The sequence below is a fragment of the Phalacrocorax carbo genome, chromosome 8 (genome assembly GCF_963921805.1).
Source record: "Phalacrocorax carbo chromosome 8, bPhaCar2.1, whole genome shotgun sequence".
Classification (NCBI taxonomy): Eukaryota; Metazoa; Chordata; class Aves; order Suliformes; family Phalacrocoracidae; genus Phalacrocorax; species Phalacrocorax carbo.
This window is the reverse complement of record NC_087520.1, coordinates 22780313-22792758: the sequence shown is the minus strand read 5'-3', so window position 1 is coordinate 22792758 and position 12446 is coordinate 22780313. Positions and strand designations below refer to the sequence as shown.

The window sequence follows — 12446 nt, the reverse complement described above, 5'->3', positions numbered from 1 at the left end:
CAGGGTGGCAGAACCCACCAGGGATGCTCTGCTCTTTGCCAGCCTCCCCATTGAGCAAAGGCAGAGGATGGCTTCCTCCACCCAGCATCACCTTTGTTGCTGAATTTCTCAGCCCACACAAACCTCTGGTGCTCTGATCCATCCATGACTGGAGACAGTGAAAGCAACGTCCCTCCGCTCCCATCTGCCAGCGCATTAAGAAAATGAGAGCTGATTAAAGTCTGGCCCTTCCTGAGCACCATTGGTCCTAGGAAAATTGCTGACACAACTTATTTAGTAGCATGGACTACTCCCTGCTCAGATATTCAGATGGGTTTGGGGTCGCTCGGGTCTGCTGCTCTGAGCACTGGCTGTAGTCAAAAGAAGTGGTATAATTGCACAGAATGAGTGTGTTAATTGGATATTTTTTTCCCATCACCTGTTAAAAGGTGGATCAGGCAGTGCCTTTCCTTGCAGACCTGCTCCTTCACTGAACACCATGAGAGGATGCTGGGATGGGATGGGAAGGAGCTCAGAGGAAAGTGCTCCTGTGTGCCCACACCACACCATCAACCCACATCAGCCGGAAGGCCCCCGTAATGACAAAAACTCTCCTATTTCTTCAGCAGGCAAGCTAGAAAGCCTCAATTCCCTCCTGTTAACCTCCACCTTCCAGCACTTTCTAGGAGGCAGCCAAGAACAGTAAAACCAGGGCGATTTGCAAAATAAACAGCGATCAAATGCAAAGACCTTGGTTCCTGCTCTGGACCGTGTCTGCCAAGACACACAGATCGTATCAAGCTAATTTACAAAAGAAAAACTGCCCTAATTAGTGTTCAGGAAAGCACTTTAATGACAAGTGCATTCGTGTAAAAAGTGTGAGCACCAAGAGGTCAAGTCATTCCTAAATGCCAGAAAAACAGGAAATGTGGCAGAACTGATCTCTGCTTGCTTAGGCTGCAGCACCACTTTTTCACTTTGTTAGCAATATTTCAGGTTATTAGTGAGGAATTTATAAAACTCAGCACCTAATGCTCAGTGACAGGGCAGAGACACTGTATGCAACGAGCTCTGAGCACCATCATGCCAGATATGGCCAGCTCACCATGGGGAGGGTTAGGCAGCCTTCGCAGACGTCTCTCCTCAATTATGTGGCACAGCATATATTTTATGGCTGGAATTTCCCCTTGCTAAGGGGAGACCAGAAGCCATGTCAATGCTACGAGTCCCACCTCGCCAGCGGCTGTGACAACAGCTAGTAACCATGGCAGCGGAGAGATTTTCACGTGATATTGGTATTTCTGCAGCACAAGAGAGTGTCTTGTGTAGAATGAGTAACTAGTCTGGCTGTTCTTCATTCCTCCAGTTATTGCTAAGACAGAGTGGCATGGCACAGCCCACATGATGCTTACCATGGGGCAAATTTGGACCATCCATGCCTGGGACATATGGATGCAAAAGGATGCTCGCATGGGCACTGTGACAACAGTCCTGCTGCGTGGAGGCAGACCCAGCAGGATCTGAATGGTTAAAGCCAGAAAGGCGGCAGTGGGCATCCCAGTGAGCTCAAGTTTGCAATGCAAGCAGCTGCAAAACATGTGAAGCACGTTGGACCATGCCATCCCCTGGATGTTGCAGCCCAGAGCTGGCAGGGATGTACCCTGGCTGCCCCGTAGCATCTCCACAACCTGATTTGTCTCACTTGCCAGTTGTTTATACTTCCCCCCAGATTTCTTCTAATTTATCCAAGAAAACAGTTTCTAGACTTTAACTGTTTGACTTCCAGCTCTTCTCATTCATAAAGTAACTTCTACTAAAAAAGCATGAAATAATGTAGGTATTTAGCCCTTACTTCTTCAGATGGCTCAAAACCACTGGCTGTTGCTTAGATCTCCCCAAGACATTCACCCTAGGGTATGAAACAATGCTGGAAAGCTTCATCCCAAAATAAGAATGGGTAAATGAGGAAAGAATGAGAAAAGGAAAAAATGTCATCCAGCCTGAGCTAAGCTTAAGCTGCTGTTAATAAATGCTGGTGTGGGCACCTGTTGGCTTGTGTACCCCTACGTGACCCCTTCCCAAATGGTGGTCTGGCTTTTTTTCAGGGTGTTAACTCCAGTGGGACCATTACTGCAGTTAAAATGAGCTGTGTGCTCAGGGCAGAGACAATCAGACTTGTGTTAGCTCCATTTTAGAGGAAGGTAAAAGGGATTCAGGGGGATTTAATTGCAACCATGACTCAAAGCAGATCTACAAAACCTAAAAAATATATATAGCCAGAAAAAGTGGTTTACAGACTGTTCCCAGAATTAGGAGCATGTTCTGCTGGTTAAAGTCTCCTGGTTTCAAGGTTAAAGTGCTTAATTTTATTTCAAGCTTTCTAATTAAACACTATTTAACTAGGCTTTCTATTTATCCTGCAATTTCTTTTTGGACCCAATTCTAATCCCCAAACTTGCTTATTCATTTTTACTTTCGTTATAACCTTATCTGTGATTAACCTGCAATTGCATTTAATTTTTTTAAAAATTGCTCCAACTATAAATACAGAGAAGCTACCTGCTCTGTTTCTACCCAGAGGAAAACAACTTCCTCCACAGTCGGATGTCTATGGAGGGTTTTATTATTCCTTTTGTAAGTAGATTTTTTTTATGAGAGACATTTGTCTTCTCTAACTTCACACAGAACATTAAATCAGTATCACTTTTCTGAAAGACATGGCACAGGCCACAAGGAATATGAATACCCCTCTAGTATAAAAAGTATATATATAGTGTGTGTATAAAAATGTCTCTCTATAAAAGTGTGTGTATATATTAAAACAGTATATATAAAGCCTCCAGTAGAGATGCTACTTGTGATAGTGAGGCAAAACCTAGCACATTCCTACAGATCCAACAACAGCAATCTCTGCTTCTTCCTTCGGCCATTATCTATTTCACTTACTTCAGTCAAAAGCAGCAACAGCTAAAATATCGTTGCAAGAAAACCTGGCTTCTATGGCTATAAACCTCTGAGAATCTGTTAATTAGAAATATAAGTCAGGAGGAAGACTGCAATGCAGAATTTCCAGGGTGCTGGACTGGCAATAAGCAACTGCCTGGCAAGATCCCCCAAATACTGCATTAATATTATTAGAGGATCTCATATTGGATAGATCTGACACTTAAGGACATCAAAGCAGAATGAGCAAAAGCTAATAAGAAATGCAGTAAAGGTACATGAAGCATTACCAAATCCATCAGGAACATTACAAAGGCAGTGGAAGGAACAGACCTGTGATAAGTGTAAGCTGCAAGATATTTAATAGGAACCAACACCAAGGAAGCCCATTGAAAATACAGCAAAACTGGCAAATGAATGGACTTACAAAATTCAGCAGAAAGCCGATTTATGGCAACCCCCAAAACAAGAGACACTAGAGGAGCTGCCCATCTCCTTAGCCTACCTGTCATTTCTAAATAATCCTCCACAACTAATAGATCTGAGCTCAACTCTCTAACCCAGCCTGTAAGCCCAATCCTACCTTGACCTTAATTATTACCTGAAGAATAATCTCTCTAAAGAACTAAAGCCATAAACAGATCTCAGGAGGATAACTTCAAATCTCCCTGTGGTTCTGGAATTACCAGTTATGTATCCGTCAATATCTAATGCTGCATGTTGAAAACTAAGATCTTCATGCAAGTATTTGCCATCTAACAAAGATTTTTTCCCTCCTTCTGGTGATTCAAAAAATAATACAATTGTACTAGCAGTATTAGGTGACCTCTGAGTCTCTAAAAAGTTTATTGGAAAGTCTCTGAACCATGCATGGGGACCTTCCTGGCTCCATCGGTGCATCAGTGAGCAAAAAGATAGAAAACAACTAAAATAAAATAAATTAAAACCAAATAAATCCATAGCAAATGAATGGTAATCTATGTGGTGTTTATCGTAGAGATAGTGAATTATGAAAACCATTACAGCCAGTAAACACTTTTTCTAAACCATATCAAATTGCAGCAGCAAATCAGAACCCTAGTTTGCCTTTTGCACATTTCCTGGTTTGATTATATAAATATTTATATAGTGAAAAAAAAATACTTTGTACTCCCCGCCAAAACCTTCTACCCAGCAGGAAACCACTTGCAGATGACTGAGGATGAGAAATATTTAGGGAGGTTTGGGTGAGTCCAGGTTTTCTTCTGCAAGGTTAAGGGCAGTGGTGGCTTCAGACCCTCCTGCATTATGCTGGAGTTCATTAAACTTGTTTGAAAGGGAGCAAGCCATTGTAAATTAACACTAACATATATTCTGGCTTTTTCTGTCACAGAAACCCATCTATTTTGCAAAAGAGGGAGAAAACGCAACTAAATAAGAAGCCCCCATAGAAGGTGAAGAACAGCCCCAGGCTGTTGATGGGTAGAGGGTTCTTTCACGTACAGGGGCAACGCCGATGCTGACGCCCTTCATGAACAGCCTGGCCGCCTCATGGCCAGACCTGCAAAACCTGCAGCACTGCTCACAGTATTTGCTGAACACCTGAAAAGTCCCTTGGCCATGGCTCCAGGGCTGCTCCCTGTGGCAAAACCTGCCCCAGCTTTTCCTCTGGAAGATGGAAACCGGCTCCTCTCAATGGAGCCATCAGTGCCACAGTGACCTGGCCAGCTGAAGCCCTGGGGAGGGTCTGCATCGTCTCATCTGGCACCATCTTGCCCACCACTATTTGCCACCTCTCAGATCACCAGCAGCTTTCTCCAGTTGGCGCTGGGTTTGAGGAAGACAAGGAACAGGTGGTGCTGGAGGAAGACAGGACACCTTGAGCCATCAGTTGGGTGTGCTCACTGCTGACCAGACATTCACCTTCCCATCCACCACCTGGTCCCAGCGTGATTGGGGGAGTACCTTCACAAGTGCCCCACTGCAGTGATGAGCAAGACCAGAGGGGCTTCTTCATGGGAGAAGTGACCAAAAGGGGCTGGAAATTGGCTGCTGGAAACGTGGCAGGCCGCCGAGGTCCAGCAATGAGTGCAGCGGACCGCCTGCATTCTTGTGCACACATGTTTGCACACTATGGGCTCTGGCCTGACTCTGAAACATTGGCTGGGAGAGGAGAGCACTTACTGCACTTCTTTCCCATCCCAGCTGGAAATCGACATGGGTCTCCATTCCTGCACTCATTCTATCCCTCTGGCAGCAGGTAGTTGGTGCACCCATGGAAACGCAGGGCTGGAAGGGATCTCCGGGAGCACATCCTCATCCAGGACTGTGCTTCTCCATCCCTGAAAGATGCTTATCTCTCCATAACAGCCACCAGCAATGGAGAGCCCACCACCGCCTGCCAGCCGTCCACCCCGCGGAACTCCTCTTCTCAGCAGCAAACCCAAGCTGGTCTTGGTACCATACAGGGAACCTCAAGCATCTTACAGCCTATGCACACCGTGATGGACCTCAGCCTTCTTGTGACAGTGTGATTCAGTCTGTGCTTGGCCTGTGAGCATAGTCGACATCCTTTTTGGATGAATCACTCTCCAGCTGCTGCTCACAACCTTGAACCCAACAGAGAAATCTTGTTGTTTTTTTTTCCCCCTGGTTGTTTCTGGCAAGCGGTGACTCAGCTGTCAGAGGTGAATAACTCTTCATGCTCCACCTGAACACTCATTAACCATCCAGAGCCATAAAAAGCAATTTCTTCAGGGCTCCCTCTCTGTAAGGCTCAATTTTGAAGCAAAAGGGCTGGCCTGAGATTTAGTGGGAATAGCCATGAAGATGCCCGATAAAAATACATCTCCAGAGCACAGAAACCTTGTATCAGTCTGAGTCATATGGCAGAGGGTTTTATCAACAGTGAGTGAAGGTCTAGGCAGAAAAGCAGATCCTACCCACAGCACTTAGCTAAGCCTACAGCCACTGTGGAAATTGTTAACAACAAAAAGCTTCTACCCCAGGCATTTGCCTGACCCCTACTCCTGCCCCAGGACCTGCTTGTTTTTCATTTCTCTTCTTTTTCTTCTTTCTCCAAAATCTCAGCAGCAAGGATTTCTTCATCTTCTTGTGCTGTAGAAATCACATGAATGGTGACTAAACTGTCAGAAGATTTTGAGAATATTTCTTCTCCCAGGTGGGTACGTGCTTTGTGGGAGCTGACAGGTGATCTCTGGTGCACTGGTGATTTTGGTGGGATCGGACTAAAGCTAGAGCCCTGTAATCCAGAAAAAAAAACAGAAGGCAAAAATCAACCTTAGCAGACCATCATCCACTACCCCCAACCACAGTGTTTGTGCTGTGCAAAGCCAGGCAGGTGATCTGCAGAGTTTCACCGCACCAGACCTCATCATTGGGATATCAGCTTGCTGCCAAAGATGACCTCTGTGAGAACAGCTGGATTATATCCTGCACGTCTGTAAACAAGTGCATAGAGATGAGAGCAACCTCACACCTCCTGCACTAGCTCTTGTTTTGCTCCTGAAGCATCTGGAGGGGTTGATCTTGGCAAAAGCTTGGCAGAAGTGTTGTGAGGGAGCAGCCCCGGATTGCCCTGTCCTAAAGCCTCCTTTAGACAGGAGCTTCAGAAACCTCACCTACAGATGTGCCATGGAGAGGGATGTCCTTCTAACAGGGTCCTGCTAACCCCATTAGCAGGGTTAGCCCCTAATACATGTACCCCCTGACGATGGGTCCTGTTGCCACTACCGTATGGAGCATGTGGTGCCACTGTTCACTGCTGCCTTTAATGGGTTATTAATTAGTGTGAAGCACCACATTGTGTGAAACCTTGTCATGCTTTTGTGAAGGACTGCAGAAATGCAGTTATGCTCAGCGTCTTGATATTTACCCAGCCTCAAGGCCACCGCACACTCCCTATCAGTTGCTCTTTCACCTCCTTTTACACGTCCAGATGTGATAGTCTGCATAACTCCATGGTAGGAAGAGTAACAACAAGGTCTGCTTGGAGATACAACCTTTTTTATAACTGCAGCAGAGAATATTGGAAGGGGGAAAAGAAGAAGAGCAGGGCTATTCTCATGACAAAAAAGCAAGGGTGATCTCACTGCAGCTCATGCGGAGCTGGCAGAATGCTGTGCCTGCTGCTGGGGGCCTCGCCCCCAACCACACCATGAAATCTTTGCAAATATTGACTGGTCTGCAGATGCTGGATGCCAGCATCACCCTCCATCCCACCAGCACATTGATTAAATACAAGTGGCTCTGTGGCACAGAAGAGATGTTCGTCTGCAACTATAGCCGAGCTAGAAATTAGACTCAGGCTTAGCATAGCTGGGCATAAAGTCAATGTATTTCCCTTTTGTGTTGCAAAAAAAACCTTGTGGGGCAATAACATTCTCCCAAGGCTGTGTGTAAGATGCTGGACCACCCCTTCCCATTTGCCTGCCTTATGTCAGACCCTGATGACCTGAGCTCACGCCTTTATGGCACCTTAATGACAGTCTCTGGAGCTGGTCAGGGAAAGCAGTGACTTGGCATCTAAGGAAGCAAAGCCAAATTGCCATCCTCCCCAGGCTGACCTGCATCTCCTGCATCGCCTTCAGCTCCTTCAGCCTCCAACGGAGCTGCGCCAGCGGCCCTTTGCCCCCCATCCTCCCTGCGGCAGCCAGGGCAGCTTGGAACAGCTTTGGAGTGTCAGCTTTTGGGGGGATGATCAGAGGGTCTCCAGGTGCTCCCTTCTCATCTTTGGGCTTATTGTTGTTTTTCAGCATTTTCCTACAGCAAGGCAAAGGAGAGATAATTTCAGTCCAGGGACATGTTATATTAGCTAGATATTATAATGCAGAAAAATCAGACTTTAAAAGGACAGGGATTTTTTTATGCCTTAGGAAGGACAGAATAACAAATCTAAGTAATGCTAACAACAAAAGTGAATATTTTAATAGATTTTAAAATGAATGCACTTTGGCCATGTTCGTTCCCAAGTTGCACCCGCTTTCATTCAAATGAAGCTTTGCAGCAGGGCTGGGCTGGCGCTGGGCTTTTCCAGCCTCCACAGCCCAGCGGCAAAGGACGGGTGCCCTCTGCTGAAGCACAGCAGCTCCAGCCCAGCTCTCCTCCAGGGACCTGTGCCCTGTGCTTGGCACCTGCAGCAGAGAAAAATTTCCCCCACGATCTTAAAACCTGTAATCTGCTTTTTTTTAAAAGCCCACAGGCTAGATGGCAGCAGCCTGACACAGACTTGGCCTTTTTACGCAGCAGCTTCTGAGACTCCGGATAATGCACCAAAATCTCGTTCAAGTCCTTCTTATCCAAAATGAAGAGGTTAGCGAAGCCATGAGCTATGACATTTGCTGTTCGGCGATTTCCCCCTCCTGCCGCCAGCAAGCTGAGAGAGACACAGCAAGACATTAACACTGTTATTAACGGGCTCAGCACATTTGTAATTTAAAATCTCCCTTCTCCCATCTCTCTCTTTCAGGGGACTCAGAATTTAATTTTCACCCCCGATGAAATTTTCCAAGCCCTATTTTTGAAGAATGCTGAGAAATGTTGGCATGGAGCGCTATATAAAAAATAATTTGCCAGTTTGAAGGTTTAAATATTGCATTTTACACCATTCTAGTGTCTGCTGGGCTATAGGGAGGCAAACTGTATTACCAATTGCTAAAGGACTTTACATGCCCATGAAATGGGCAGATTAATGGCGGGGAGGCTGTTCTAGTGAAACATCTTTTCTTACTCATTTTCCCTCCCTCCATATATCACTGCTTACTGTCACTAACTCCCCAAGAAGAAAACAGCATGATGACAAAAATAATGGAAAAGCTCCAAGAAAAAAAGCTGTCGTGTGTAGCAGACACTGCTCAGTATTCGTGGCTCTCAATCACAAAGATTAATTAGGGTGTTGCTGATCTCCTCACCTCCCACCCTCCTCTCCCAGAGCCAGCCAGCTGTATTTCCCTGGCTCCCTGACAATGCTTCACTCACCTTATTTCTCCAAACACAGATCCAGCTTTCAGAGTCACCAGCACCGTTTTGCCGTCAGGTCCCCCCAGCACCTGCACTTGTCCTGCCTGAATAATGTACATTTCACGGCCAATTTCTCCCTGCAATGAAGATGGGTGCTGGGTGGGGTGCCCAGAAACAGGGACCTTATGGATGCCCTAACCTGCATCTTACGGGAAACCCCCATGACCATACTGCCTTCTCCAAGCTCTCAAAACGCTCTGTCCTGATGGTGCTTCCTCCCAGACATCCTCATCTAAGCATCCCAAAGGCTCCCCCAGCTCTGTGGACGCTTCCCATCTCTTCTGCTGTTCATGGCTGCAGCAGCATAGGTCAGTCTTTGCACAAGAGCAGCTGCAATTGAGGATGTTTTTGCTCTTAATTCCCTCCCTGTGAAGAGGCTAGGTGCTATGGTGATGGGCCAGGCCCGGGTTTCCCTGCTCTGCATTGCTCCTAGTGCCCTGCACAGCCCAGCCACAACACCAGGGATGGGAGGGCACCCAAGCATCTCATTACCTTCTTACAAACGTAGTCATTAGGCAGGTAGACCACTGATCTGAGCCGCTTCAGCATATCGAAGATCATCTGCCTGTCACAGCCCTGAGCCAAAACAAAGCCAATAGCACTGTTAGTCTGCACGGGCATGCCAGGCTCCACCAGCCAGGACCTGCCCTGCAGGAGGTACCTGAAAGAGGGCCACTTTGCTCACGATGTTGTAGTTCACGTCGATGGCCATGTCCAGCCTCATCTTGTCTGGCAGCTGCACCAGCAGCTCTGACTCATCTGTGAGAAAAGCAGAAAACTGGCTTTTTCCAGCACTTGATCTGAGAGTGTGTTCTTGGTGTGGCAGTGGGAAAGCAGCACCTGTTCTGGTAGCAGAGGGCAGGAACTAGCTCACCCAGAAGGGTCTCCTCCCGCCTCTGCCCTCCCAGAAACCTGCAGGTCTAAAAGCCTGGATGGAGAGTCACTGTTTGCATTAGCCCTGCTCTGACAGCTCTCAGATACAGACAAGTAAGCTGATGCCAGCATCTTTCTTGGCTGGGAGAGTGGGCAGGGAGGTCCTGCCTGATGATTTACTGGTAGGGTGAGCTAGTGGCTTTGCTGTTGGACATGCTTTCACCAGCAATTGCCAGTCACTGCCCTCTCCCCAGGGACTGGCATGTGGGATGCTGGACTTGGTGCACTGTGAGTGATGCTGGGTCACCAAGGTGCTGCAACCCTATGGCAGCCTGTATACTCTACTGGTAGGCAAACAAGCCCATATAGCAAAAATAAAGTAAGCCACCCCCCGCCCCAAAACTGTAGTGCTATTTGACAGTAATGTTTCAGCTCTGCAAAGCAACGGCAGTAAAACATGTGTGGTGCAAGTGTTGATCCTCAGAGCAGTTGGATCTCACCTAGCATGCCTTGTGAATGCCATGTGTACTCGTACCATGTTTTCACCCGGTTCTGAACGGTTTTGGGGATTTTGTAGAAGTTCATGTATTTAATGGTACTGTCCATGCAGCTCCGATAGTAAGTTTGCCCTGCAGTAGCGGCACCGACCACATCTCTCATCTGAATGGGAGGAAGGGGCGGAAGAGATGTTTTAATTGCTGTCGCTTATCCATCATGCAGGTTAAGCAGTCTAAACCACATATGCTGAGTCCTAACAGCATTTGCCAAATCCTTTTTGACTTCCACCAATGCAGGGCAGGTCCTTGCACAGGGAAAACAAACTTGGAGATACAAACCTGTGGACCAACCCCAGCAAAACCTTCCCCACCTGAGGCTGGGAACCCCCCACAGCTGCCGCTCACCTGCCCTATCATGACGGAGAAAGCAAAGACGCCTGTGAAATAGTTCAACAGCTGAAAGACAATCTCAAACAGGGTCCTGGGGTCTGGCAGGCCCCCGATGGTGATGAGGGTTTTGACTGCCCAGTAGTAGCAGCGGATGTAGCTGGGAGGAAGAGAGGAGACAGCTTTGAAGGCATTTCTGGCATGAAGGCCTGTTTCACCCCTTGGTACGGAGCTCACATCCTCTGGCCACAGCAAGCCAGAGCCTGCTGAGAGCGATTACAGGTGATGAAGGGAAAACTAAGGGGCTGCAGTATTCCCCCCCTCAACACCTGCAGGTTCTTCTGGAGATGCTACAGGAGCAGGAGGACATAGGAACCCTCCAGAAACATCTGCGTTGGATGCTTTGGCTACTCCCATTTTCTGCTTATTTCAGCCTCGCTACTGTAAACCAGCAATGTATTTTCAGCAACATTTACACTTTTAGAAATAGTCAGGGGGAAAAAAAAGGTTGTGAGCAAATTGTTGGCAAGGGACTCAGGAGATGTCAAGTGAATTCTTGATCCACTGGTCTCGGGCACTCCCTTGGATCTTATAGTTACACCTAGAGATAGATACAGATACGTATATCACACAAAATAACTATATAGCAGCCACATTAGCATAGGAAGTTGAGTGCTCGAAGGGAAGGCAACACCTGCACTAAGGCTGCCTGCATAACAGTCACTTGTCCCCACATACACCCCCACCTCACAGTAAGTCTTTAATGCCTTTACCCATGCCTTTTTTACAGGAAACTCATTTACTGCACGATACTAAATTAGTTAAACATCACTCAATATTTTGTTTTGCTCATATTGTACAACTTGCAGGTGCAGCCATTCACTATGAGGCAGCATTCAAGCTTGTGAGCTGAGTGTTGTCCCTGTAGCATCCATCGCCGACAGTGCAATGAACATTTAACGTGTGTCTTGGCAATGCCACAGCGAGGGGACGGGGTGGCCACTGTCTGTGGGAATGAAGGTGCTGGCCTGGTCAAAGGGCCTGACACATGGCACCTAGAACCCAATTCATGGCGTGTATGATGCTGCATCAAGCTATTAGGTTCAAAGCACAGCTCTCTGTCTCCAAGCACAGCTTCAAGCCTCCATCCTGAGCTGGCAGCAGGTCAATGCAAACAGAAATGGGGCTCATACCACCATCCCACTCAGTCAGGGAGTGTTTCCTTGTTTCCCAGCACAAGGCTCCCAGTTTTTTTGGCCTTTTCAACCTGCCATTGCCTTCCATCTCAGCCCAGCTGCAGCCTCCTTGTTTTGCAGTATTCTATATCACTGCACATCCCAACCCTCCTGTCACCATCATTCTCCCTGGCTCTGCATCTTCTCCTGGCACCTCCAACCCTTTGCTTCAGGAGTTTTTATAAATCCAGCTGCATCTTAATACCTTCTTTCTTGCTCCAGTTCATCACAGCAAGCTGTGCTACGTGAGGACCCAAGCCCTGGCTTGTACCTGTTTCCTTCCCCATCGTAGACCCAGGTGGTAGAGCCCAGTCCTTCATAGGCTGATGCCCAGTAATAGAGGCAGGAATTCACATGCAAGCTGTACAGCAAATAGGCAGTTGTCCGAATCACTCTGCAAAAAAAGGAGAGAGCACGAAGGGAGATGATATCATGTCTGCCGGGAGAAACACATCAGATCCCCCCAGCATCACAAGGAGCTTTGAAGTGATGAGCTCAGTACTAGATATGCAGG

At 47.2% G+C, this 12446-nt stretch overlaps 1 protein-coding gene across 1 annotated transcript in view; it reads right to left on the bottom strand.

Moving 5' to 3' along the window:
- Positions 1-3451: 3451 nt before the first annotated feature.
- The window catches only part of CNGB1 (cyclic nucleotide gated channel subunit beta 1), a 31495-nt gene continuing 22500 nt past the window's right edge, over positions 3452-12446 (bottom strand). The window contains exons 22-30 of the mRNA XM_064458171.1: positions 12204-12326; positions 10716-10857; positions 10314-10473; positions 9602-9699; positions 9433-9516; positions 8899-9017; positions 8150-8296; positions 7488-7683; positions 3452-6163 (exon numbers count right to left, since the gene is read on the bottom strand). Coding sequence (XP_064314241.1) covers positions 5954-6163; positions 7488-7683; positions 8150-8296; positions 8899-9017; positions 9433-9516; positions 9602-9699; positions 10314-10473; positions 10716-10857; positions 12204-12326 — 1279 coding nt within the window. The 3' untranslated portion in view covers positions 3452-5953. The remainder of the gene's footprint in view (positions 6164-7487; positions 7684-8149; positions 8297-8898; positions 9018-9432; positions 9517-9601; positions 9700-10313; positions 10474-10715; positions 10858-12203; positions 12327-12446) is intronic.